We start from the raw sequence: 27,070 nt of genomic DNA, 5'->3' as shown, positions 1-27,070 counted from the left end.
TGAGTTCTTCATTGATGATAACAACTCAACAGCTTGCCAATTAAAAAGCAGTTAAAATAATTTTAGCAATCAACCCTCAATCTAGAATAGCTTCGCCTTTCCCTCCTCTCAGTTTCTGTGGTTGTATAATAAAATAAGTTCTTATTTTCCTAAATTCTCACTTCTGTTCTTCTCTGAAGCTAAAAGGTGGAGGAAAAGAGGATAATGAACTGTATCAGTAAAGAGTTTGTATACAAAGTCCGGTTAAAAGTACAGTGCAGGAGTACAGAGAAAATCACAAATGTGTGTCTTTAATTTCAGTTTGTTAGAGCAAATGTCGATGCTATGTGAAAACACTGCAGTTTTACAAATACAGAGTATGAACTTTGGTTTAAAATGTGCTAGGGAAAGTGCCACTCTAAAAAGCAGTTTCAGATCCTTTACCAAATTACAAACAAGATAAAAATTCCCTTTTCTACATTTCAGTCCCTCTGAAAACCCTGATTTAAAAACCGTGACATATTGGTGGCAGGGATACCTTCTGTCCAACAGTGCCAATTAAAACTCTTGACTGATGCACAGTCAAGAGGAGCAGGGGTGAAATGTGCTTGCAGTGGAACCCATCAGAGGTGGGAAAGCTGCTGGAGGCCTAAAATTTCAAATCCTCTAATACTAATAGCATTAATAATCAATGCTCTATTGATAAGATACCTTTATTATGGGCTAAGTATTTACAAGCAAAGTTGCATTTTTACCTGGATATCTTACTCTGCTCCCACTGAGACCAGCTGCTTCCATAAGATAGTTTTCCTGTATGACTGTGCTGACACTAGCTCACTTGGTAAGAGCCTGGTGCTAATAACACCAAGGTTGTAGGTTTGACCCCAGTATGGTCCATTCACTTAAGAGCTGGACTTGATGATCCTTGTGAGCCCTTTCCAACTCAAGAGTATTCTGTGAAATCCGCATGCTGAGCAATGCTGTGGCCACATCAGGGTGCACCGTCTCCTCTCCTGGGAAGGCAACACTTCCTGCACATGTTCCCTGTGGTAACCACAGGCTCGGGATAGGCTCCAGCCCTGCCCGGGCAGCAGCAAAAGGAGTTAATGAACCCTGTGGCTGTCTACCTGCCAAGGTTCCCTCCCAGCCACAAATCCTTTTTTTGTCTGAAGTGCCAAGACGGTGACCCTCAGACCTGTTTTAAAGCCCCCTGTGAGGGATCCATCTGCCAAGACCACCTTGTGAGTTGAAGTGTGGCCATTATGCGACCACAGCATTGCTCTACTCAGACCCTGTCACTGCCTGGCCCTGCTGACAGAAAGGCAGCTTCAACAGATCTTTTTGCTAGGAAGTGCTGCTCATGGCAGAACACAAAGCTGCAGTTTCCTCTCCATTCTGTGACCACCACATGGTACTGCTTCTCAAAGACCCATCACCTAAAAAAGGTGAAGAAATCCATTCTTGCCAAATCTTCAACTGCTGGTAACAATGCATGAAAACACAGAGAAACTAGCACAGTGCAGAGAGACTGTGTGAAATGTGCAGGAAGGTAACCATATGGAGAATCTGACCCACAAGACACTCCGGAGACTCACTCCAAAGAAGCAGCCTCTGAGTGAAGCTGAATTACCACACACTGCAAAAAGAGAAAACAAACCCACTCTGAGATCTGCAGGTGAATTAATTCCTAGAGCCACTGTCACTGCTTCCTGAGAGAAACTCTGCTCCCTAATAACTTTTTAAAAGGTATTACTAAAATATGTTCCATCTTCCACACACTATATATGTCTAATGACATTTGAGACCAGAAAATCACATTACAAATAATGCAAGACATCTGTAGTGCTGGCTTGGGAAGTTGAACTTTGATGGAGGACTGTGCTTTCCCATTTTAGGTGTGTTATGCAACAGTTAGTTGGAAAAATGCAGATTAGGTACATTAACAATGAGTTCTATATTAGTCTTTAGGCAATTAAGTGCTCATTCTTGAAAGTCTGATTACATATTTTATCTTCCAAACAGTAAGTGCTGCTTTTTTTTAACTGGTTTCAACAGTACCTTGCTTGGCCTTTTCTCCCTCTCTTAATTGTGTTTTAAATGGAAAGTTAAAGCTTTTCAAAATGTGCTAAACTGACAGCTTTATGTATTGGCATCTTCTGTCCTTAGTACAAACATGGTAGTGCTGTCTTCCCAAGTCACCCTCCTGATCTGCAATGACTGTCCAGAACTACATTTATGACAAGGAGTTCAGTCTATAAAGGCATCTCAGATGCCCAGTCAGCATGCAGAAGTTCTGCAGGGATGATTAAAATGTTCGGGGATCACATAACTTGTGATTATAATTCACTTCAACCAACAGCAGACTGTAACTCGTTACTCAATTTGATCAGGCTAAAAAATTACAGGGTATAGGACATTTTAGTTCAGTGGAAATACTGTGGACCCCTGAGGCTTTCAGCATGACACTCAGTGCATGCTCTTAAGAGCCAGTGAAAGCCCAGTGACAAGAAAGGAGGCCTCGCAGTTTTGATGTCCACCAACATTTTAACTGACAGACTGAGAGCCTCCTGCGAGTGCTGGTGCACCCTGCAACAAGGAGGTTGCAGATAGGTCTTCACCCACAGAACTTGTGCAGCCCAGGACCTGAAGGGCTACATCTGCCACCCAGCACTGCATCCACATCAAAGCCTCTGCCCTGACAAGGGTGGCTGCTTCAACATCTACTGGGGAAACTCCCCTGCAGCCCACTGCCACTGTGCCTGAGACTTACACTGGTACGAATTTGATGAAGGCCCCCTTCTTTGCACCCTGCTGTGCAAACTGCTGTGTCCACTGGCTACCTCTGCTTTCTGCCTTTTTTAATTCCTCTATAAAACTGAGTTTCCATCAGTAGGGTGTTACCCTTACCCTTTTTCTTCTGAACTTACAACATGATTATGTGTTGTTAAACAACTGCTGCATGTCAGAATAAATGAAAGCACCTGCATCTCCTTCTCTTAGGGGTTTGTGCTGCACCTTGAGTTTAAAGGTGTTACAGAAACGACCAGAAAACTGCCTTATGCCCATCCCTTTAAGTTTAAAACCATTGCTGGTGTGTTCACCCTATAAACCAATACTAATAGGCCTAAAATTCCCTGCTGTTTTAGTCAGTGCCATTTGTAGAGTAATAGCAGTAATAAAGCTCCATTTTCTGTGTGCTCCTAGCACACTAACGTGGAGAACCAGATCAGAAACTAGTAAAACAGAGGTAAAATTATGATTTACTCCTTGAGAAACTTCTGAGAAGTGAACAGCTGGCAAGAGAGTATTTATGTGTGATCTGAAGGATGATACCTTCTACCAAGGCAGTCTAATACATAGAGAGCAGGAGGATATCAGAGCTGGGTGCATAATAAATTGGAATCCTTGAGTGAGTCTGAGCCTTGTGAGACTGAAAGCACTGGTAGCACTTTTCCTCTTATAAATGAGAAATTATGACTATTAAATGAGACACACTGATGCACAGGATGCACTCCAAGGCAGCCACAGACGACTCACTAATTGTTATGGTAGGTTGGAGGGAGGAAGAAGTATTGTATGATATAAACAAAGACCAATACCCTGTAATGCCACAAAACACACGAGCCAAAGATAACCATTTTCAATCAATATAAGACTGTAGAGTTCTTTGAAAAGAAAATTAACACTTCCTCTTTAATGTTATCCCCTCTTTTCCTCTTTTCTGTAGATAAACACAGTAGACACGGCATTCCTGACTTTAGATGGTTTGTATGACTTTCTCCACGCAAATCTGAGGTTGATAGCTTTGTTCTCATTTTTTCTGACACATATACTATATATTAAATAGCAGTGACAGTCTGATCTCACTCTTATGTCTGTATTAGTGTCAGGAGGTTATATATAGGTGTTTATCTATAGAATTTCCACAGTGCCAATCATTAAAGCACTTCAGCACCTCAAAAGTGTTACTAAATATACCCTCACAGCAGCCCTGATCTGTAGGAATGGGATATTCTATCCTCATTTTGATGAAGGGCAAGATGGAGATGGCATGCCTCACTCAAGGTCACATAGGGTAGCTATGAAGGAATGGAGAACCACATCGTATTCCTCAGTTCCATTCCTGGGTGTCAGCCTAAGATGAGCAAGCATGTATAGAGAAATAACAAAAACTTGGTATGAAAGCCAATCTGCGCCTTCAAGTTTATAGCTCTGAGACATCCTGGCCCTTTCAGCATCTATCAGTTGTTACCTTGATTGACTCTCTGTCCTGGTTCCCTCTGCTTTTGGAGGCTTCTTCAATTGCTTCCTTCTGAGCTCTCTGTCTGTCTTTCATCTCAGCTCCTGCTGCTTCAAGCTGCTTCACTGCAGTTCCTATCCTTAATACCTTAACCTGACATACAGAATCTTGGTCACCTGGACTTGAAACAAGTTGATGGTAGGGACCGGACACAGCGCATACGGTATAGCAAAACTGTGCAAAACCATGTTGCCAAATGGAATGGCATTGCTACATGATTAACTTTCTTTAACTTATAAATAATTATAGTTAATTCAATGTAACTACTTTTAGCGCTTGTTATGTATGCAGATATCATTAAACACATGCCAAGCGCAGTGTCACATAAGTCACCTCTCTCCTTTTGCTGGGATCCCTTAGTTAGGCTTTCTTATCCATTCTGTGCTGTGCCCAAAATCCCCAGTCAGCTCCTGCCAGCAGGCACTGCTTGAGCCTCAGGAGACTTATAAAATACAAGACAACTATGAAAGCCCAGGTTCTGTGCACTCAGCCAGAGCTGAGGAAACCCTGCAAACCCTAATTTACTTTCAACCTCAAGTCTTTATTTTTGCCATGGAATCCTGAGAAAAAACACGCTACTAACAATGTGGAAATGCACACACATAAATCTTGTGCAAGGAGCACTCATTAATCACAGCATTATGCAAAGTAATTTTTATACATATTTTGTTCATCTTACTTGCCAGATAAGCCACCTGCCCTAGGATTTCTGAAAGTACTATCTGCAAAAAGGTTTATCTAGGCAAAGAAATATATTCTTGTGTCTTTAAATTATCCTTAAAATAAATGTTTATGTACACACACACTTTTACAAGTATTACAAAGATTTAATTTGCATGAATGAACGTTTGACTGCTTAAGCAGGTGATGATGAAAAGGTGCTTGTAAAATCATTGAGCCTCATGCATTCCTACCAAAAAATCCCTAAAGAGAGCCTGAAGATGTATTTTAGCAATGGTTTGAAACAAGATTACTCATATGGAAAATAGTATTCCTCTCCTTGAAAAGCCAAAGGTAACTCCTTCCACACCATCGGTCTAAGGCCTCGAAAATAATTTGTATCAATACATTTTTTAAATCTCTTTAACTGACTCAAAAAGTTTATCTGTACATAAAATAAACTGTATTAAATCCTAGTATCTGGCAATCTCCCAGGACTAAGGCTTTCACAGAAGGACATTTTTGGCTTCATGATAGCCAAAGTATCCTCTTTCTAACCTGAAAACATTGGACTCTGAATCTGTCCCTGGTCCAGGACTAAATATTGCTTGTCCTGGGCTTTGGGCCAGTATAATTTGGGGAAAGAAATTCCACATTTGGGAAAATAAAGAAACCATTATTTGGCATTTTCTTTTTCAAGTGGTGGCTCTTTGATGCTATTCGGAAATTCAAAATCTTGGAAGTGGTTACCGAGGAACTGGATTTATTGGGTGTTGTGCAGGTGAGGTAGCCAAAGGTCAAACTTTAGTCTATCACATGGTGACTGCAACTATCTGCAACGTGGTTCAAACAATTTATCACACAAACATTATCATTATCTTTGTTCAGTTATTTCTTTACATTGTACATGCAAACTCCTTTAACAAATAACTCTAGAGGACGTAACCTCCTAAGTTTTTTGTACTTGTATTACAGAAAGCAGTACCAGACCAACATCAGCAGAACCAGACTAACAATCAGTCTCATTACTGCATCCAGTAACTGTTTGTCTATCCAGTTTTGCTGGACATGCATTGCCCCGAGTTTGTGCAGGAAGGCAGGGGAAGACAGATATGCAGCCCTGCTTGTGGGTCTCCTAAAGTTTCTTCTCCTCTGCAAAGAAGGTATGTAAGCAAACAAGCCTGGGGGACATTCTGAATGAAGGTTTTCTGTCATGAAAACACACTGACATTCCCTACTTCTTTTACCCACTGTACGACATACTTTATTTAGGAGAATCATTTTCCTTCAAATGCAATGAGTTCTAAATGCTATTGTTCATCCTAAAACAATTGTAATTTTGATTGATAGTAAAAGTCTGCACACCACAGTGAAAGACAGCAATGTCGGACACAAAGACATTACAAAATCTATAACCTGACCCTTTAAAAAACAACTTGAACCATCAGATTTGACTTATGAGACTAGTAACAATAGTGCTTCATGCAAAAAGCATTAGGTTAATGCTGGATCAGGCAAAGTTGCCAAACACACCCTGGCATAATTAATCAAGAATATTTCAAAAACAGATCGCCTGCAAGAGGTTATTGATTTCCTGTCATGACACGTTTTCCTCATGAGGTGCTACAATGCTATGTATCTGAGATGTGCTGGCATGTATTTTTCAGTGACTAAGCCTTGATCTATCTTCCTGGATTCCTGCCACTGGTGCACTGACATCTGCAACTACTCATGTTTGACAGTCTCATGCATGAGCTATGTGGCTTCCAACTTGGATGGGATTAGTATAGGAGACTTTCTGAATACTTCAAATGTAATTGAAAGCAGATAAATACAAGGGTCTCAAGAGGGTGGCATGCTTTTTACAATTGGAATCACATTAAATCACGTGTATACTTGCTTGGACTAAGAAAGATCTCAGTATAGTAAACCAATATAATATGCAAGAAAGTGTTTGTCCTCGTTCTTAAATATGTATGAATTCTGATACTGTCACTTCTTTACAAAATGCAAATACACTGCATGGCTAAAGCGTGGCTTAGACAAGCATGAAAAGGTACACATTTGAGGAGAAGGGAGGGGGAAGAGGAACAGAACATATTCAGAGACTGACAGGTGTTCTGCCTTTCACCCATGCCTCAACTAAGGCATTCATGTCTTCTGTGAACCATCCCTGCCAAGTGATGAGAGCTGAAGACAATATATATCATGTAACTAAAGGTTATACTGTTACAGTGTCAAATATCAGTAAGTAAGAAGTGATGTTTTCTTTTAGAGCAAAATTCAACGACATTCCTTACATAGAGCACATTTCTATTTATCTGTTTTTTCTTGGAAAATGTGGACAGTGATATAACAATCTGCAAACGTATTTCTGTACATATTTACTGAATACTGTAAAATAGAAGATGCAAATAAAACTGACGCTAACACTGCTGTAAAGAGTTTATCTTTCACATTTCGTTACTTTTTAGACTCTGAACTCAGCAAACAAAAATAATCTTGCTTTAACACAGATAATGCAGAGCTTGATAAAAAAAAAAAGCCAAAAAACTTTCAGTGGGAAATAGCCTATTCTCTCTTGCTATCAAATACCTGTTTGAGGATTACAGTGATGGGCAGTACACAAGCATCACAAGAGGACAGTGATACCGAACATACGTAATATCAAAGGGCTCTGAGATGATCAGGTTGCAATGGAACTGTGACACCCATAATACTAAAGCTATGGACTTCTCTGGGTTGTCTTGCAGACTCTAGCCTGATTTTTTCTGTTCAGTTTAATGTTGATACGTCCCTCACTGCTTCCCTCACTTACAGCTCTGTCCCCAGCCAGGCTGACCTTACTGAGCTCTCAGTGACCTGCATGGCTTTTCTATTTCAAGTGTGAGAAAGGAAGGATAACAGGAGATGAGATGCGATTCTTCTTATCACATGGTAGCATTATTCCTAGCAAGCAGAGGAGCAGAACAACAGCTGTTACCATGTGTAAGGTCAGTTGTTCCTGGGACAGCAGTACGTGCGTGGCAGGGTTGCAGTGGGATGAGTGGTCTCATCTCTCATACTCTGGAGAACCCTGGAGGAAGCAGGGCTTCTTACTCTGCCTGGGATCACAGCTCTTATCATGGAATAAAGTCCTCAAGGACTTCTGCTCCAGCCTCCCAGATGAGGTCCAAAGCAGTTCAAGTGAAGTATCCCTTGGTTTCCTTCCCAAGACCCTGTTAAATGTGGTCTGAGTAATTCATTACTTTGGTGATAAGTAGAGTCTCATAATGCATTTTTTCCAGTACTAGAAATTTTATCTGTATTCCCCTATTGCCACAGGGATTCCAGACAGAACTTCCTTTGCAGCACCTGCTCATAAAGCTGTACAATCAGTCATCTGTAAAGTTTTGCCATGTATAACTTCAGCTGGTCTGAGTTCTTCTGTGCTGTGCGATCCATGCCAGTACAGGGACTGAGGTCACCCACACATGCAAGTGCTTCATGACACTTTTTCTTTAAATGTAAGAAACACCTTTTTTTAACTATAAAGGTGATCAAACTCTGAAAGTGGTTTTCCAGAGAAGTCATGCAGTCTCCATCCTTGGTGGTATTAAAAAACTGACAGGACATTGTCCTAGGCCGTTGGCTACAGTGGATTCTGCTTGAGGGAGGTGCTGGACAAGACAATCTCCACTGGTGCCTTCTCACCCCACCAAGCCTGTGATTCTATGGCCCTGTGTCCCTAATTGCCTGGCTGTTATGGTCACTGCCTTTATATCCAGTCTTGTCAGTCCTCAGTATCTCTTGTCCATCTCCACTCCCTGGCCAATGCTCAGTCTGTAAAAAGTTGTTGCATTTTGTACATGGTCTTTGATATCACTCCCTTGGTTCTCTGGGTAAGAGCAGAAAAGGAAAGCTGAACCAACCTGATCTGCAGTATTTCTACCCTGTGCTCTTCTGAAGTGTCTTCTATTCAGACTCTCAGAGTATTTTGACTGCCCAACCACTAGATGAATTTCACAATGTTAGCTATAACATTGTTGTGTTGCAACTAAATACTCAGAGTGACTACAAGTGCAAGAATTGCTGAGTAAACTCTTACAATCAAGGAAGATCACTACAAATGTGTCATTGAAGAGGGATATCAGTGATTCCGGGCTGCCTGAGATTATTTGATTGACTTTATACTAGAGAATGGCTTCTGTCGGGAATGGGAAAATGCACATTTAATTAAGAGCACTCGAACTTCATAGTAGTGCTATTTTCCACTGGGAGAGAGCACTAAGGATAACCCTGTTGTTAAGAGAAAGACCAAAGAAGCAACTCAAGTGGCTGCAGTGCAGATGTGGGAGCCAGCATGGTGGGCTAAGTTGGCACAGCAAGCTGAATGAGAGGAGACGTCTTCAAAAGAGCAGGTTAGCTGAGAAGGGCTGGTTAGGGCCTGTCTCCACAACTGGAGCTGCAGCCACCCCAGCTGTGCTCACTAAAAGACTCATTGGCTCAGATTTGGGTTTGCACCAAGCTAGGACAACATGGTATGAGGAGCCCATAGTGGAGACCATAAGGATGGCAGCTTCTCTCTCAGGACTGAGAAGAAGGATTGACTTAAGAGCATTGCAAAGGCATGCCAAAAGGAGAAGAGACTTACCTAACACTGTTGGCTTACTCATTATGGGCTTCCCCATGGCATTCCCCCCCCACCCCGCGCCCATACCAATAAGGCCGTATTTGCTTGAATGCCTTGGAGCCACTGCTAGCAAGCAGATAAGCACTGCTGCTCAGGGGCACGCACGTGTGTAATTCACTTCTGTAAGTTTCTAGGCAGGGTCTTGTGCCAGTGTTATTTTCAGCAAGAATACCTAAGTGATCGAGGCCGGCCTGTTTGACTGGCAGCAGCTCTGGGCAGAGAGGGTACATAATGTACACCCACGTCAGACCACACTCAGCACTCGTTTCTCCTTTCTGCAGTGCATTCTTAGTAGGCTACTAAACTTTGTATTGGCACTTCTGCAGAAGGTATCTGGCAGTAGAACAGTATTAGTACTTTAATTACTTGACCTAATGGCTTACCTTGTTGAGCAGGCTTCTTTAGCCCTATAACCAACTTCTTAATGCTCTTCATTATTGAATAAAACTAAAACTTTAGGAAAAGCTTGCTGCTCTGACGAAATGTCCACGAGCAGAGGAACTACTATAAAAAGACAATATTATCTTATGGTCCTTAGATAAATCCTAAACTTTAAACAGCTATCGCCAATATATGACACTGCTTTCTCATCTCAGCAATTGCAGGGGTTTGAAGCTGATAACTCACTTGTCTATCATTGGTTCCTGTGTTGCCATAGTTATTATATTGTCTCCTTGTATTGGCTATCTAAATGGCCAATCCCCTCTTTTCCCCACCAGCCCATATAAGCTGGGGGATTTTTGAATAAAGGTCTCTTTGCTGCTGGCCTCCCTGCGTGCTGCGTGGTCTCTGTCTCCTGGCAGATGTGCCTCTGCTGCCTGTCCTGCCACGAGGGACAGGCAGCGGGGGGAGGGGGTGGTCTCAGCCCTGGAAACCTTCACAGAGCAGCCTTGAGAGACCCTCGAGAAGCTACACAAACTGCAACAAGCAATACCAATTATCTTTTTACTGCAAAACAAAGGAGCAAAATAAAACCAAAAACTCAGACTTCTTAGCAAACTGTGACAAGAAGTGCAATAAGAGACCCTTGATAACCCAGAGTAACTATGGGATCAGCTGAGATTACCATAGTAGAATTCTTTGTGTAGTATATTATTTGTCTTATTAATAATTAAATAACTTCTGACTGTCAATATGCTTTATAAAAATTCCAATTAACCCTTATAAAAATTCTTTGAGACAGTGGGAAAGAAAAATAAAAGTGCTTTATCAGTGAAGAAATGCACACAAAGAAAGAAAAAGCATCTTGTCTAAACCAAGGCAAAAGGCAAACAGTGATGGATTTTGTACTGGAATGCAGCTTGATGATGCCTTCGACTGGGCTCAGCCTACTACAACACTCCCTTGTCAGGAGTCAAAGTCAGAACAATATTGGTGGCAAGTCTGCAGCTACTTCAGTGTAGTAACCTCTTATATTCATGCCATCAGGAGAAGAAAATCATGTGGAAAAAATCCAGTAGTTTAGGCACCCAATCAAAGCAGATTATTTCAAAACTTTTTATTAAATGTGAGCCCATCTGCCTCTCTAAATGTCAATGTAAACATGCTAGAGGGAATACAAAAAGGCCAGAGGAAGACTTTGGCTGCTGACTGCGAAATTTATTCTTGTTCTTACTCCTCTCTTCTGGTGAAAGCAGAGAGCAACAGGGGGCTTAAAACCAGTGGACTTCAGCTTCAGGGCGGCTTTAAACAGGTTCCATGAATTTGAGCCCAGGCTTAGCAACATGCATCCAAGTGATCATATGGTCAAGATTCAAAGATTCATGGCAAGCCTTCAGTTAGGCACATCACTGGAAGCAGGAAGGACACAGCAGTAGGTTAGGAAGCCAGGAACTTCACAATAATATTTGGGAAGGACTTTCTGTACTGTTTCCAATCTCCCCTTCCCAGGAAAAGTCAGCAACATCTCAGGAATAACCACAAGTCTAAAGAAGCTAATAGAAACTGTACTTCGGTATCCTCCAGTCTGCCTTCAGACGGGATCAAGGGGCTGAAATGATTCTACCAGCAGTAGTGGATGAGCTCATGGTGGCTATGGACATACTACAAACCTCTGTGCCACAATCACTGTCTAAACAAATATTCCCTCTGTCTCTCCCACACAACAGCTGGGAACTTGGCAAACATCAACCAGCTTCTAGCAGTCCTGTAAAGCAGGAAAGCACTGTGTGTGCTTTAAGAAAAGAACCAAGTTAGAAAAACTATAAACTATTGACGAACAGTATGTAAGTGGCAGCATTAAGACCTGCTCCTTGATCCTTCAGGAAACCCTCTCTACTGATCCTTCTCCCCTCTAGTAGCTGAGACTCAAGCTCCTTCCCCAGGCAGAAGTACTGGTGACCAGAGAGCATATCACTGCAACTGCTTCCTTGACCCAAGCAGGACTGATGGAGATCTCCACTGTACGTCCCCCAGGGTACTTGACAGATGACTGTTTCGGCCAAAAAGTGGAAAGGTCTACTCACTCTGCATCTGGGAGAGGTCAACAGCCCTTCTAGCTAGTAAATCTTTTTCTGAGAGTTGAGAATTGCAAATATGGTATTATATCAACTGTTTTCAGCTGCTTTTGTGGTAAGAGGGTCAATAAATAATAATTTATTTTTGAGAAATGAAAGCAATGCAGATCTAGCCTTTTCCTTTTTTTTATCTTTAAAGAAAAATTATTCTAGTTTTTCCCCCTTAAAAATAAATTATTGAAGTATTTATTTGAGTCAAATAGAGATGTCATTCTTCATCCAAAACTACAGAATCATAGAATATCCTGAGTTGGAAGGGATCCACAAGGATCACTGAAGTCTGACTCCTACCCCTGCACAGGACAACCTCAGGAATCACATCATGTGCCTGAGACCATGAACTCTGTCAGGCTTGGTGCTTGTGACCACTTCCCTTGAAAGCCTGTTCCAGTACCCAACCACCCTCTGGGTGAAGAACCTTTTCCTAGTAATTAAAGTAAACCTCCCTTGACACAACTTCAGGCCATTCCCTCAGGTTTGATCACTGGTCACCACAGAGAAGAGATCAGTGCCTAACCCTCCTCTTCCCCTCATGAGAAGTTGTAGACTGCAATGAGGTCTCCCCTCCAGGCTGAACAGACCAAGTGACCTCAGCTATTCTTCATATGGTTTTTCCATCCCATCACCATGGGGTTCCAGATCAGAAAGGTGTGAAGGCAGCAATGTTGGTGCCCTGCCATGATCCCTTTAGCATGACTTTACCAGTCCCAGTGTCCCCTGAGCTGTACAGACTCTCTGAACTCTAACCATAATCCTAACAATAACGAAACCTTGGTGCTAAGGCTGGAGTCCACATCACCATGTGTGGCCCAGATTACAAAGCTTTGAAGGCAGCAATGTTGGTGCTCTGCAGCCATCCCCTTGGCATGACTTTTCCAGCCCCAGTGTCCATGAAGCAATAGGTTTTCTGTCTCTGTGAACCATAATTTTGTCTGAATTTAATATGTGACCAGCTCTGGTGGTAAAGTAATTAACCAGTGATGTTGAAAAAGGTCCCAATACCTACTAGAATTCCTCTGAGAAGAACAAATGCATCCAGTGGGACTGAAATATAGTTGAAATTGGAGAAAATATCTGGAAGATCTTGCTAAAAGTCATTTTTCATCAAGGCCATTAGCACTCTATTTGTCAAAGCATTCAGAAAGCTCCTCAATTTTGTTGGACTCGTTGCTAATGCTGCTGCTTATGTTGGGACAGTAATAATCTCCTATTAAACAGGAAGCCACATTCTTTCATTTTGGGTGAGGATTTGTAAATGGCAGTCTATTCATCCATTTATCAATTCCAGATGTATTTAATAGTCCTTCAAACTGAAAGTGGGAAAACAAAAATTAGATTAATTGTAATATGGCAACAGTCTTCAGTATATGATACTATGCTTTCTTCCCTCTAAGGACTCCTAAATCACTTCAACAATCATTTTGGTGCCTTGGTTATACTGAGAGGAGGGAAACCTCCAGCCCTGACTTCATTTGGGATGATCCACCACCAGCTGAGGTGTTGTTTCTCTTCCTACCTTTCCCCTCCTTTCTCTATAAAATCCATTTTTCCCTTTCTGCTTCAAGCCTCATGTTGCCTGATGTCACTCTGCTCCTCCATTCTCTCTCCACTCATGTCAAGATGAGTGTTAAAAAGGTCTTCATCAGTGGAAGAACTGTTCGACTTTTGATAGGGAAGAAATTCCCTGTCCCATCTTTCTTCTTTATGGCCTATTCCAGTATTACACACAAGATAAGCTACTGCTTCATTCATAGCCACAGCAACAGGTAGGCAGACAGTGCAGCTATGAAGTCCTCCAAGGAGGATTGCTCATGGAGGTTGGAGAAAAAGCATTCTTGTTTAAGGATGTTCTAGTTTAAAATGTGCAGTGCGAGAAATGGAATGAACCACATCATTGGTATTTTTAATACTGTGAAAGGCAGTATTTCATCAGTCTTGTAAGGACAGGAAAAAAGAAAAGCAAGCAGGGGCCAAAAAACCAAACCAAGCAAGCATCCAGAGTTCAAGGAACATAAGGAGGGTAGGCAAAGTGCAGAAGTCACTAGAGACAATGCACTGCACCTCACAAGTGCAACTTCTTGCCATTAATATGGCAAAAACTATTTATGCTCTCTGCTTACTCCTCAGTAAGAGACAGGCAACTTACCTTGCATCTCGAGCGGGCGCGTGCGAGGCAAAAGCATACAGATAGACATAACAGAGCAGATGGAGAAAACATGAGTCAAAGCACACTCTGTAAACAGATATGACAGAAGCAGATAGGTGAAAGAAGACTTCTTTATTAAGTGCTCTAAGCATTTCCCTAGGATCTATTCCTTTAGCATAAGGAAACAGTCCTTCTCTCTTGTAAGGAACTGAAAAATATTTGCTTTACTGATTGTTTCGGTACAGATCTAAGTTTTGGGAATCTGACCTATAAGGTGGAAGCTCAGCACTCCTAATGATTTTTGTGTAGGATGTATGTATCCTAGCCCGGAGGCTGGCACCGGCTGAATATGTAACACATGAGCTCTATATTTCAAAGAGAAGATATGCAGCTTTCCAGCATTTTTTAATTTCTGTTTCAGCTCTTCATTCTTTCTTAAACTCCTTTTACAGAATCACAGAATAATTTAGGTCGGAAAAACCCTCTCACATCATGGAGTCCAACCTTTGACTGAACATCAACATGTCAACTGGGCTCGGTCAACTGCTGACATAAAAATGGGAAAATCATGGGGAGGAGGATAAAATGGGAGAAGAAAACTCATAATGGTAAAATTTAAGTTTTGATGAAAAAAACAGATTTAAACAACAATTAGGAAAAAGAAGGTTCTAGCTAAAGACAATGATTTATTTTTTGCTGTAAATAGCCTCTGATTATTCTATTCAGCTTTTATTATATGCCAGCTATAGAGTGCTAAACAGTATGAAATTTAAAAATTCATTACAAGTTAAATAATGCACTTTAATTATGTACCTTATTAATACAGTTTAATAACATTCATACACAGATACATAATATGTCTTGTATATACAAAATTCCTACCATTTTCACCCTAAGATATCAGCAATTTTAAAGTGTCATGCACCTGCAAAATAACATATATAGTTGTATTCACTATAAACGTGTATGTAAGAGAGTGCTACATAGATCTTCAGATCCTGATGAAGTATATTGGTTTCTTGAGGCACACCAACCTCTTTGTAATATTTTCAGAAATAAATCTATTGTGAATTTAACTTAAAGCCTACATGCAACCACCCAGTAAGTATATATGTCTCCTTGCAGGTCAGTTATTCTCAAGGTTTCCACTCAGAGATGAAGTCCTTTACGATTCACTCTCCCTTCCCTCCTCTCTCTTTACCATGTTTGAATTCTGACATTTCCTTGCTGAAAGGATGAGTTAAGTCAGAGGCAATGCTGCTATATTTTACCTGCCTAAAGAACGGCCATCAAGGAGGGCTTGTCTATTTTCCTCAAAGCCACACTGCCATAATATCGTATTGCGTTTGCCCAAGTAAGATAACTCTTATAGCCCACATACAAATGGAAATGATTTTGCCACTTCTGAGTCTCAAATAATCTTTTTCACAATTACTGGATTACCTCAAACCACTTAGATAACACTGGTGCAGTTTAGATACACAAGAGAATCTACCAGTGTTTTTTCGCCAAATGTTATTTTTTAACACTTCCTTCTATGAATCCTAAACAACTTTTTGTTATTCATCTCACTAACCATTCATGGATGAATGGCAATTGCTGAATGTCTTAGAAACAACACCTTGAAAATGTCATTCAAATCAATTTTTCAACAGCATGAGAGGCTAGGAGGTAATTCACACTTCTTTTATAATAATATTCTATAAGAGGTACTGTAGTCATCTGCCTTCTTGCCACCTCCTACAAAAGTAAAAGATTATAAATTCACTCTGATTTAGTGCAGCCAAAAGTACCAGGCAGAGAAAAACACTGCAGACAGAATATGCTATTAAGATTAGTACACTATGAGAAAAGCCATCTCCATTATCTCCCCAAAGTAACCTGTTCCTTCCAGTTCAGCAAAAGCATGGGAGAATTCCGCAAGGCAGAGCTGGAATATGTCTTTCCTTCTGTAAAGAAGGACAGGAATTCCATGGACAGGAATGCCAGAAGCATCCAAGGCTGGTATCTCGGACACTTCCCTCTATAATGAGAGAAGTTCAGAATCCCGCTTTCGCCTCCTAAATATCAGCTACTTATTAAAATCCATAGGTTCCCTCTTCCTGAAGTGGTTCACTAAACCCTGATCCTCAAATGTCAAGACATCATTATACCAGCATTTGCTCATATCCAACTCTGCCACCTACCTAAAACCAGTAGCAACTCAAGCCCCAAAGTTGGGACAAAGGAACTAGACTGTGGCTAAAAGAGGGCTTCATCCTCCTTCAAGGGGCAACTGAGGAATGAGGAGATACCACCTAAGAAGTTCATGTCAAAGATCCATCATGCATCTGACACTTGAGACCATTTTCTGCTGTTGTCACCATGTTCCCAGACCCCCAAAACCAAAGCAACAGCGTATTTGAACTGTGGCTGAGGAATGTATAAAGCAATCAAATCCAAACCATCTATTGTCAAAGTCTGCCTGTGTTACTGAATGTAGATGTAAAAAAGCACCACCATTGCTACTGCTAAGGTAATTTCCACAGTATATTCTACGTACACAATGATTAAGCCAAAGGAATTAAAAAAGAGAGGGAAAAATTGCCTATTTCCTCTAATCAGATATGCAGACCAAGCATCTTCCTGTAAGTCAGCTCCTTTCAGACAAAACTTCTGATAAATCTTAAGAGTTAAGAGTGAACATACTATTAAGCATAACATTTGAACCTAAGCTCATTGCTTCTGATGACTTCATATGAAGGATGCTGGCACCACAGAGTCAAGGACACCCTCTCAAGGTGGATGCTGCATAATCTCTTTCTCATTTGATATACAGAATGGCATGTACTTGCCATGAACTTTGGCCTTACAGGGCTGCCGGAAATGCTGCAAATATCCTGCTGTATTTAGGGCCTTCTCTGGTTCTCCTGGTCGGAACAGTTTAACACTCTGTCAATCTACTCAGTGCCTCATGTAGGGAGAGATTTCTCTTCCCTTCCATCACATCTGGAAGCAACAAAGCTGACTTGCAGGCCAAAAAACCAAAACCAACTGGTTTCAATCCTTCTGGTTTTCAGCATGTTCCAGGACAATTTCCACACTCTCCATCATAGGGCTAAGGAGTAGCTAAGGATGCTTACTGATGTAATACCCTCTTCCCCATAGCTCATCTGCGGTCACTGCGAAGCATGAGCACCGCTCTGTGTGGCACCTCCCATGCTGTGGAAGGCACCTCCCTGAGACAGAAGGGGAACTTCTATGGTGACTCGTTTCTGGTCCAGTGCAGGGCCAAATAGGTCCCTCAGGTAGATCAGGAGAGCTTCAGAGACTGCCTAGCCTGAGAGTAAAGCTATGATGTCTCAGAATAATTTTTAAAGTGAATTCCTCATGCTGTTTACAGGATTAGACCTTCCCATTATCAAAGCAGATGAAGATTTAACCTCCCTGTGCTGCTCCCAGCAGCACTGCAGCTATTGAGCTGCTTGCACGTTGTCCGTCTGTCCCATCGGAGAACATTTCCTGTAAAAAGAATTTTTGGCATGGCTGCTTCATTCTGCGCCAGGAGCAGAAAGTTGATGCACAGATTAGCAATCGATTTTCTAAGAAGTATCCCACAAATCAGGTCTCCTCTCTCTGTTTGCCTTCACATTCCTGACGGAGACTCTATAATTAATTTAAACAGATACAAGCACTTCTCCTCCTCTCTTTTTTGATGCGAGCTGTTTCAACAGACTGTGCAGCGAAGCTGCAGCAATTTCAAAGGCTTCCGCTCCCTGCACAGAAGGGAGCAGCTGCAGGAATAGCTCTTTGAAGAGGAAATGGCACCCAATGGGACTGGCAGGCAGCTCCGAGCTGAGCTCAAACAGCCCCCAAAGTCCTCGGGAGCATCTGAGGACATCAAAAGTGGAAAAAATGAGGCTGGGAGAAGCCTGAAGAATGACTTTTCCCCATCTCTGGAGCTTTCTTCTTTGCAAGCATCAGGGTCTGAGAAGAAGAGCATTCCTTATATTTGGCTCAGATAATCCTACTTATATTGAAAGACTGGAAATGAGAGCTGAACACAGAAGGTGGTTTCAGTCCTGGATTATTTATGAAACTGTAAATGTATAAATATATATACAGACACAAACACATGAATATAAATTTTGGATCCCTGTATATTATTAAAAATCCTATTCTATTCCAATTAATATTAATAAGTATAAAACCATATTTCAAAATGACTATAAAGCACTCACGGGGCTTCGTGCATGTTTAACTGGTTAACTGATGAACTCACTGATGTGATTTATCTCAATGAAATGGTACTTTATTTTGATGATTGCAAATATACCCCTCTGTTATTTACAGCACAGGACACGCTTTCCTACTATCCTATTTAAGTGTTTCACAGCAAAATCAATAGACAAAATAAAGAAATCTTTGTTTCAGATATACGAAATTGTGCACAGGTACATATATACCCTCTCTGTCCCCAAAGTGGGTAGCATCACTGACCTACTGCTGAACTTTTTAACTGCTGGAATTTAGTAGGGCTGATTTAATGGGCTTCACACATAATGGGACTGTATCCACTGAAGCCCTATGTCCTATGCTACTCCTGCAGGACTACCTCAAGCAGAGGGGTAGTTCAAACAGTAGTCAATTTTTAGTGGCAGGCCCACAACAGCAGTATTAGACCAAATGCACGTTCTTTTACGAAAGCTGCATGCTTCCCTAATTACTTATGTATAAATAAATGCCATTTTACTACACCCTGCTACTGCACATAACCAACATGTTGTCCAGAAAAAGAACTGACACAACATATCCTGCAAATGCCTCTTCTTTGTCAGATTGCACTAATTATACACCCACTGCATCAAGCTTCTCCATCCTTGTCCTCCTAACTGGCAAATTCTGACTTTTCCCATTAATTTCACACAGCTCTTCTCTCTCCACATTTAAATTTTACCTTTGGAACAATTTAAGCACATGGACATACAAACCTGAGGTAAGTGGTGCACAGACCTACTGTGTGTGCCTATTTATGCCCACACTTCTGCACATCCACTGGTAGAGATGTGGACAGCCTTTTATGTGAGATTATGCTGAGTTTGGAAAGACAATCTTGCATCCTGGCAGGAATGGCCCTCAAATAATTTTGCTCTATAAAGTTTTGCTTTGCTATGACTCCCTGTTGTTCTGATATTGCCCAAAAAATTATGATAAAGAATTATATTCTATTTTATTACACATTGCAATGAACTGGCTAATGATCTTCATTAAAAACACTTCACTTTTCCTAAGTGTATAGGCTGCTTAACTGAGTTATTATATGATGTGGAAAAATATAAGGAACTAAGTTCACATCAGTGGAATAATTATCATTTCCACTTCTCTGTGAAGTGCAAGGTTTGCTGCTACGCCTTGACACCTCTTATCTTAGAATTATTTTCAACGTCTGACAGGGTCAGTTGTTGAGAGACAAAAACTCCACAGCCAGTTGCTTATCCTTCTGACAGCAAAATTAGAATGCAGAGCAGGAAATAAACTGAAATGGTCTCATACTTGAATGGAATATCAACATTCTGCTTAATTAGGTCACTAAGCATATGTTTGTTTACTTGGATATTTTCTCTCTGGCAGTTCATCTTTGGGTAACACAACTATCTCACTGGAGATAGTGGAATTCCCATGGCAGATAACATGAGGTCAGTAATTTGGGGGCCAGAAAAGTATGTTTATAAACACTATTTCAAATACCTCATAATGTAGAGAGTTAGAGTGTGAAAGCAATACATGCCTCACTGGCTTCTGTGTCAGGTTGGTGTCCACACAAAGGGCAGCACAGCCATTAGGGAGCTGGTTACAGCTCTCTGAATTTCTGCCTGTCCCTGATTTACCTTCTTAGTTGATTGTAATGCAGAGAAGGGTGCAGAAGCTAGCGATGCCTATTCTATACATATTGAAAATTTTCCCATGCTGCAAACCAAGAGGCACAGGCAATATTGCCGCCTACATTCATCTCAGTCACTGTGTAATTTTTCTTATATGTTGTATTTTATTTTTACAATTTTCTTCTACATCCATCAATGCATTAATTTTCTTCTTTGTTTTAAGAGCACTAGATGCTTGGAATGTGTACCCAGCCTTCTTGTCTTCAGAGGTCCAAGCACCCTTCTGGTGGTACATAAAAAGCCCAATAATTTCCATTTCTGTTGGCATTACAGGCCCAAACCTCAGCTGAGACTAAAGGAAATCCTTCAGAGATGGTCACAGTACAGACAAGTCCACATAGGCACTGTGGAAAGAGCAGATCCCCTCACTACTAGCGACCCCTCCTTTTATGGGCCTGTGTTGAAAGCAGGACAGGGCTTACAGAAAACTGTGTGTGCTGTTCCCTCCAGATCCCAGTTCTAGGATGTGGAGCTTTATGGACAGGTGTGTTTTTCACAAAGAGACTTTTCTGCACTTAGTATCTGCAGTTGTTCCTCTGCTATCAGTTTCCCGTCAGTTCCTGGGATGAGTTTTTCTGATTTCTCGATAGCAATTACTTGCACCTGGATGGCAATGATAGGGTGTTGGCAGAGACACTGAGGAGACGAGAGGAGAGGGGATAAACCTTGCCAGCCTTTGTGTATGCAACTGCTGAGTCAGTTCAACAGCATCAGAAATCCCCACCCCCACAAACACAGGTGCAGATGGCCATGTAAAAGTAATCTGAATTTGGCTGCTGCCCAAATTCCACATTCCTCTTGGCTCCACTGGAGCCTTTTTCCCACATGACCTCATCTCCCATACCCTTGAGGGGAACAGCCAGCCAGGCAACACACAGTTTTTCTCAAAACATCCAGGAGTTGTTGCGGAAGTGGGAAGGACTTGGGAGCCTAATACAGGCAAGAGGAAGAGCATATAGAAATGCCTGGGTCTGGGCCTTTGACCCCCAGACTTCCCTCACAGACACTGAAGTCTGGAATCCAGATCCTTGCAGCTACTAGAGTGCTTCTGTGTCCCTCCACTCCAGCAATAATGGGTGGGCTGCAGGAGATCCCTTCATGTGAAGGACTCTGCCAGTGTAAAGCTGCTTTGCAAAGAGCCTGGCAGTTTCTGCTTTGTCCCCCTCTAGGACAGGATTAGAGCATATCAGGACACTCTTGTGGGAGATTCAATATGCCGCAAGACAGCCTCAGCTGCTGATGGGACCAGTCAGGCCCCTGCCCCTCTCCATAGACAGCTCCAAGTAACTGGGGACTGACATGACATAAACAGCAACTTCAGTTCCCGCTCGAGGACTGCGGGTTAATTCCCACACCCATCTCAAGACATGAATTAATACTGAGTACAGATACAGCATACTGAAGATGAAGATTTAACCTACACAAGCCCTAATGATGCTTTTGACTACTGGGTCAGTTTTTCCTAAATGTGATGACATTCACCTGTCTACAAAAGAAGAGCAAGCCCTTTATTTTAACTTTGGTTAAACAACTAGCAAGTCCACACATTCATCATTTGCCAGGAAGACTAATGAAGCCAAAGCCAGTGGCAATCAAAAACATGACATCTAACCAAAGGCTGCTTCCATGCTGTGTTTCAGTTTCCAAAATGAAGCCACTTCATGTGGCTAACAAACTTTATAACTTTCCTGATTTGATTTTCAGGGAGTCTTCAATAATTTTTCAAAGAAGAGTGGAAAAAAAAATTGGTTGATTTTGATTACAGTAAAACAGACACAAAGCCTGGAGTACTTCAGAGAGCAAAAGTTTCAGGATTCACAAGCAGTTCAAAAAAGGAAAGTGGACTAAAAATCATGATACAACTTCACTGTAGGGACCACTGCTTCAGCTGCTACAATTGGTAAAGGAAAATCAAAATCTGTAACATTCAGATATGTATATTTTATGATGCATATCTATGAACCACCCATTCCCTCATTTCATGTTTAGCATATCCCATGTGTTAAGGCAAAAAATAAAAACGTGAGCAGTAGGCATGAGAATGACAACACCATCGGGAGCCTCCTGCTGTTGGAGGCTTTATCGAGGAGAACTTTGACTGTCAGCTTGGCTGAGCTTCAGATTTGTCCTAAATATGGTGCAACTGGCTAAGAAGAGCTGGGACAACAGGGCGAGAAAGCTTGCCACCAGAGAACTAGCAACATAAGCGAGTGGTTACCTTCCTCTTTGCTGGGCTCTCATACAAAATGACTGATCAAAAAGGCAACACTAATACAAATTACTAAGTGTTAAGTACTGTGTATGCCAAGCTCAAGTAAGGCTGCTCATGCAAAGCAGGGACTGTGGCCTCGCAGATGGGGCACAGGCACAGAGCAGCACAGAGGTGTTTGCACAGGCACAGTGCAGCTCACAGTGGGAAGGAAAAAATGAATTGCAAGAGGAATTCTGTTTTGAACAAGTTGTTAGGAGGCACTATGTGCCTATTTAAGTCTGAATTGTGTAAGTAGTGGAAACAGACAGGGAATGGTGGGCAAGGTTAGCACTGCCAATTGAATTTCCTGGATTGGCTAGGAAAAAATCCTATCTGGCATCTGAGTGGAGCATTCTTGATGTTGTGTCTACACCTTTAGCTCTCCTTTAGGGCTATTATCATATGTCACAGACCTCCTTCCTACAGCAGCCATGAAGCTGCTTCACAGTCTTTGCTGGCTCCTAGTGAGAAGTGCTGAGTGGGAAGCTTTAGTCTTTCTGTCAATCATGGTCACTGCAATTTCCCATGGTTGTGAACTGAATCCGAAGATCCTATGGATGTCCTTTTGCACTCGAGCTCTGGGTTAGGCTTTAGGCTGAAATCATGCTGTGAATTTGGGAGAAGGGAGGTGTGTGGGAAGGAAGAAATGAGAACAGAAGGAAAGGACACTGCAAGAGCTGACACTGGGATGGAAAAATGGAGATTTACAGAAAACTTGCCCTTACAAGAAATGCAGAAATTTGTTGACATGACATCCTACATGAAACAGAGATACACGCAACACTATCAAAAGCTTTGGAGGTGGGCATGATCAGAGTAGCAAGGAAGAAGAAACATCCTGAATCTGTCCCTGAAACATAGATTTAATTCATTTCTGGTTTTAAAAGCTAGAGGAGATCACTGATAATTTGAGTATTTTTCAGAATAATTGAAAACAAATAAGGAAAAAACTAGCTTACACCATGTTTGGGATGCTTTGTTTTCATTACAATTTTTTTTACACAGAGCATTTATAAAAATCCAAATATAGATTTGTGGCTCCATATGTACAGTAAGTAGAATATTTGGTTGCACTGTGGTCATCTCAGCGGTATTAACCTGTATTAACCTGCAGCCTTGTCATTCATTATTTGTAACATCACTGTCTTTGTGAAGTACCAGGTCACAATCATCGTAAATCCCACATATTTCATGTCAGTACAAAAAGTTGGATCAGTCTTAAGAGTGAAAAAAGAGGAGGAATTAAGTCACCCAAATAGACAGAATATTCAGATTCTGTGGGAACATACAACAGGACAAGCAGATCATGCCAGCAGGAATTTTGGCTCTAATATGTTGAAGTGGGAATAAAAGCTCTTGTGCTATGCTCGTCAAAAGACCACATGCAACAGCTTGGCCATGTAGGCAACTACCATGATCTTCTGTGGACCTGCAAAGTATTCCAGAAGTGAACGTGCACTACAGATCTCAGCTTGCAAAACTCAGCCCTGCTTCCACTTCTGAAGTTGTAGCAGTCTGTACTCTCATTCAACAGCAAGAATTGGGGGCAAATATCATCCTCTAGTATGTAACTTGTACAGTGTCAAGACACAGGGTGGAGGACTCTAGCTGCCACACAATATAAATAACAGTGATTCATCTTCCTATTAGCTCGATTACCTGGCTTGATTCACGTGAGGTCTGCCAGAAATCTTATTTTCTCGAGCTGTTTATACTGGTGAAAAAGACACCAACACACCTGCCTCCTGAGAGGATGGGCTTGAAGCAGAACACAACACATCCTCTCCTCTTCATGTCTGAATGCAAGTTTGCTTGAGCTGGTCTTGAAGTGATGAGGAAAAATGGGAATCCAGGCTCTGTATTTGCAGCCAAGAACAGCTTATTTCTAGCTCAGGTGAGACTTATATTTTGGGGGAAACATATGCCCCAAATTGTGTTATTCCTTCACACCCCTACAAGAGACTGCAGGTTCCTTTTGCTCCCTGAACACAGCGGGCACATGAGGAAAGTAGGTCCAGTTGCCCTTACTCAGCACTAAACCATGTCCTTGGCTCACTTGTTGGTGCAGCAATTCTAGGGAAGCAGATATTTGTTCATTTTAATAAAGGCTTGTCTCTATTAATCGATCCTGTCCACATTGTCATCAAGATCCAGACTCTCACTTTGTCTGGGACTCCAAATGTCCCAGACATTTAGAACAAAAAGCAATGCTTTTTTTGCTCCAGTCATACTCATCCATCATTTGTTGTCACAGTGACCCATGCCACCTCTATGGCTTCTTTATAAGCTCTTGTCACCGCTTTATCAACTCACTATCTACTTCTACCTGTCCTTTTTTTATTTGGGTTTAGATATTGTACTTTTACCTATACTGGACTAGAATTCAGCAATTTTTAGCTTGCTCATGGCCATGGTCTTTTCAGGTTTGGGTTTTTTAAGTTTGTTTAGCCATGTGGTTATTCAGTACATCCCCCCGCAGATCTTACTCCCAAGACTTGACAGCAGTATCCTTAATCTAAGAATACAGTTCTTTTCAGTGGAAAGAACAGGTTGGTGAGGAAAAAAAGTAAAAATACCAAAAGAATTAGATTTTTAATACAGTTTTCATGTCTGCCTCTTCTACTTAAATGCTAACAAAGTCTAGCTACCTCTACAGGTCTAAGTTTTGAAATTGGTGGGTTTTTTTAATAACCAGTCTGATTTCATTGAGTAACTACTTCAGATCAAGATAGGATTCCCTTCTTAATCATATATCCCTTCAGAGCATGCTTTTCTCTTCATCCCTTCCTGGCACTGTCCTTTAAACATGCTTATGAAAAAATATTTGTGGAAAAATCACACTTTTCCTTGGCCTCCACTATTTTCCTTCTCTTCCATCCAAGACCATGACCAAACTTCTCCTAATCATTGAGAAGACTTCTAAACTATATAAATGCACAAAGAAAGATGGACACCTTTTCAAGTACATCACAAAAGTAAACTATAATCTACAGCTATTACATGCACAGTATCAACCTAAGCTAATTAAATAGTTACAAGCTGTTTCAAATGCCTTCTCCTCACCCCCCACCTAAATGAGGTGAGAGCCTACCAAACTAAATTCTTGCAACTTCTAAAAGCAATCTCACATCTCCTCCTGATGAACTTTGGGCACAGCCCAAACTGCACCTCCAATCACCTACTAAACATTAGCAATGTGGTGAAGGCATTTGCATCAGACACTTTTGAAGAGTAAAGACCACATGCAGCCAGTGAGAAGCAATTCCCTGTCAGTTGTCAAAAAGAGGAGATATGAAGACAATATTTCCCCACCTGTGTTGCCAAGCCTCTGAAGGCTATAAATCTCTCCAGAGCAGTCATTACAATGATGGTTCTGCATGTTGGGCTTGAAGAACAGTGACATGTCATCAGCTGCCTAGAGGAGATGCAGAATCAATGGAAAATGCAATTATGGCTGATACTTAGCATTCTTCTCCCTCTCATGTTGGAAAACAGCAAAAAGCCAAATGACAGCATTTTAAGTCATATGCAGTCAAGTAAAGGCTACATGAATCAGGATGCTGTTAGCTGCTGCTTTGTTCTTTGGTCTCTTGAAAGATCCATTTCCTAAGTTGCTAAGCACAGGCTTTTCCAAAGCTATCTCTGCACCCAGAGCCCACATTCCACTTCTGTGGGAGGGAGGTACTTACAAGCCTATGAATCACCCATGTTTGAAAAGGTGAATTTAAAATCAAATATTCAGAGGATCACTGAGGTGGGAAGGGAACTCTGGAGATCACCTAATCCAAGCTTGCTGTTCAGACAAGATTTAACTAGAGCAAATTGCACTGGCCAGCATCCAATTGAATTCTGCTTATCAATAAGGACAGAGATTCCACAGCCTCTCCAAGCAACCTGATGTAGTGTTCAGTCACGTTTACAGTAAAAGAGGTTTTTCTTATGTGACCTTAGTTCATTGTACCATCTGAATGTTTTTTCCTCTCCAAGGAACTGTGAACCGGTCTATGCTTTTGGCGAAACTTCCTGAAAGTGAAGTATGAGCAGGAAGGGTGGGTTCCCTGCCATCCATACACCATTCTGAACTTTTTTACGTAAGAATTCACACCACAGATTGCTAACATTGTAAAGGGATGTTTATTATTGTATCTATATTCTAGTTCACAGCCTGAAGAAATTACACAAACATCACAGAGTCAATCTACCTAGAAAGCCTAATCACAGCCGTCACCTTTTTCTCCCTCTTTGCCAGTTTCCTGTTACTGGTGCTGATGAGGTTTAAGAGTGAAAGAAGATTTACGTATGATATAAAGATGCCACCTGTCTCTGAGTTCATGAGCAGGATGAAAACAATACTTTTACTTTACTCATTCCTGGTACTTTAGTTCAGAATAGTTCAGAACACCATTCAATATCAATCTTCTACAGATCTCAAAGGAAACAGGGCTTTCAAATGGGAATTAACTACTAGAAGAAGCCTCGCAGCCAGCCACCAAGGTCACTGGGATTTTTCACCAGCTTGTCCATCACATTTCCACACTTATTTTCTAAAGATATTTTTGCGGCATGGTAACTACTGTCAGGATTGGATGAGGAATCTTCCACACCCTATCTTGCATTTTCTTTAC

General features: G+C 41.4%; 1 protein-coding gene across 2 annotated transcripts in view; it reads right to left on the bottom strand.

Moving 5' to 3' along the window:
* AIG1 (androgen induced 1) overlaps nt 1-27,070 on the bottom strand; it is a 121,646-nt gene that overhangs the window by 15,574 nt on the left and 79,002 nt on the right. Inside the window, exon 4 of one of the 2 annotated variants that reach the window (XM_027904417.1) lies at nt 20,616-20,797. The exons of the other annotated variant lie outside the window; for it this stretch is intronic. Within the exon in view, the coding sequence (XP_027760218.1) occupies nt 20,669-20,797 (129 nt within the window). The 3' untranslated portion in view covers nt 20,616-20,668. Of the gene's footprint in view, nt 1-20,615; nt 20,798-27,070 lie in introns of those variants that run through there. 2 annotated transcript variants of the gene reach the window in all.

The sequence above is a fragment of the Empidonax traillii genome, unplaced genomic scaffold (genome assembly GCF_003031625.1).
Source record: "Empidonax traillii isolate 1590-97213 ecotype Southwest subspecies unplaced genomic scaffold, ASM303162v1 scaffold24:size2376012, whole genome shotgun sequence".
In the NCBI taxonomy this organism is placed as follows: domain Eukaryota; kingdom Metazoa; phylum Chordata; class Aves; order Passeriformes; family Tyrannidae; genus Empidonax; species Empidonax traillii.
The sequence above is the reverse complement of the archived record's forward strand: the minus strand, read 5'-3'. Positions and strand labels throughout refer to the sequence as shown.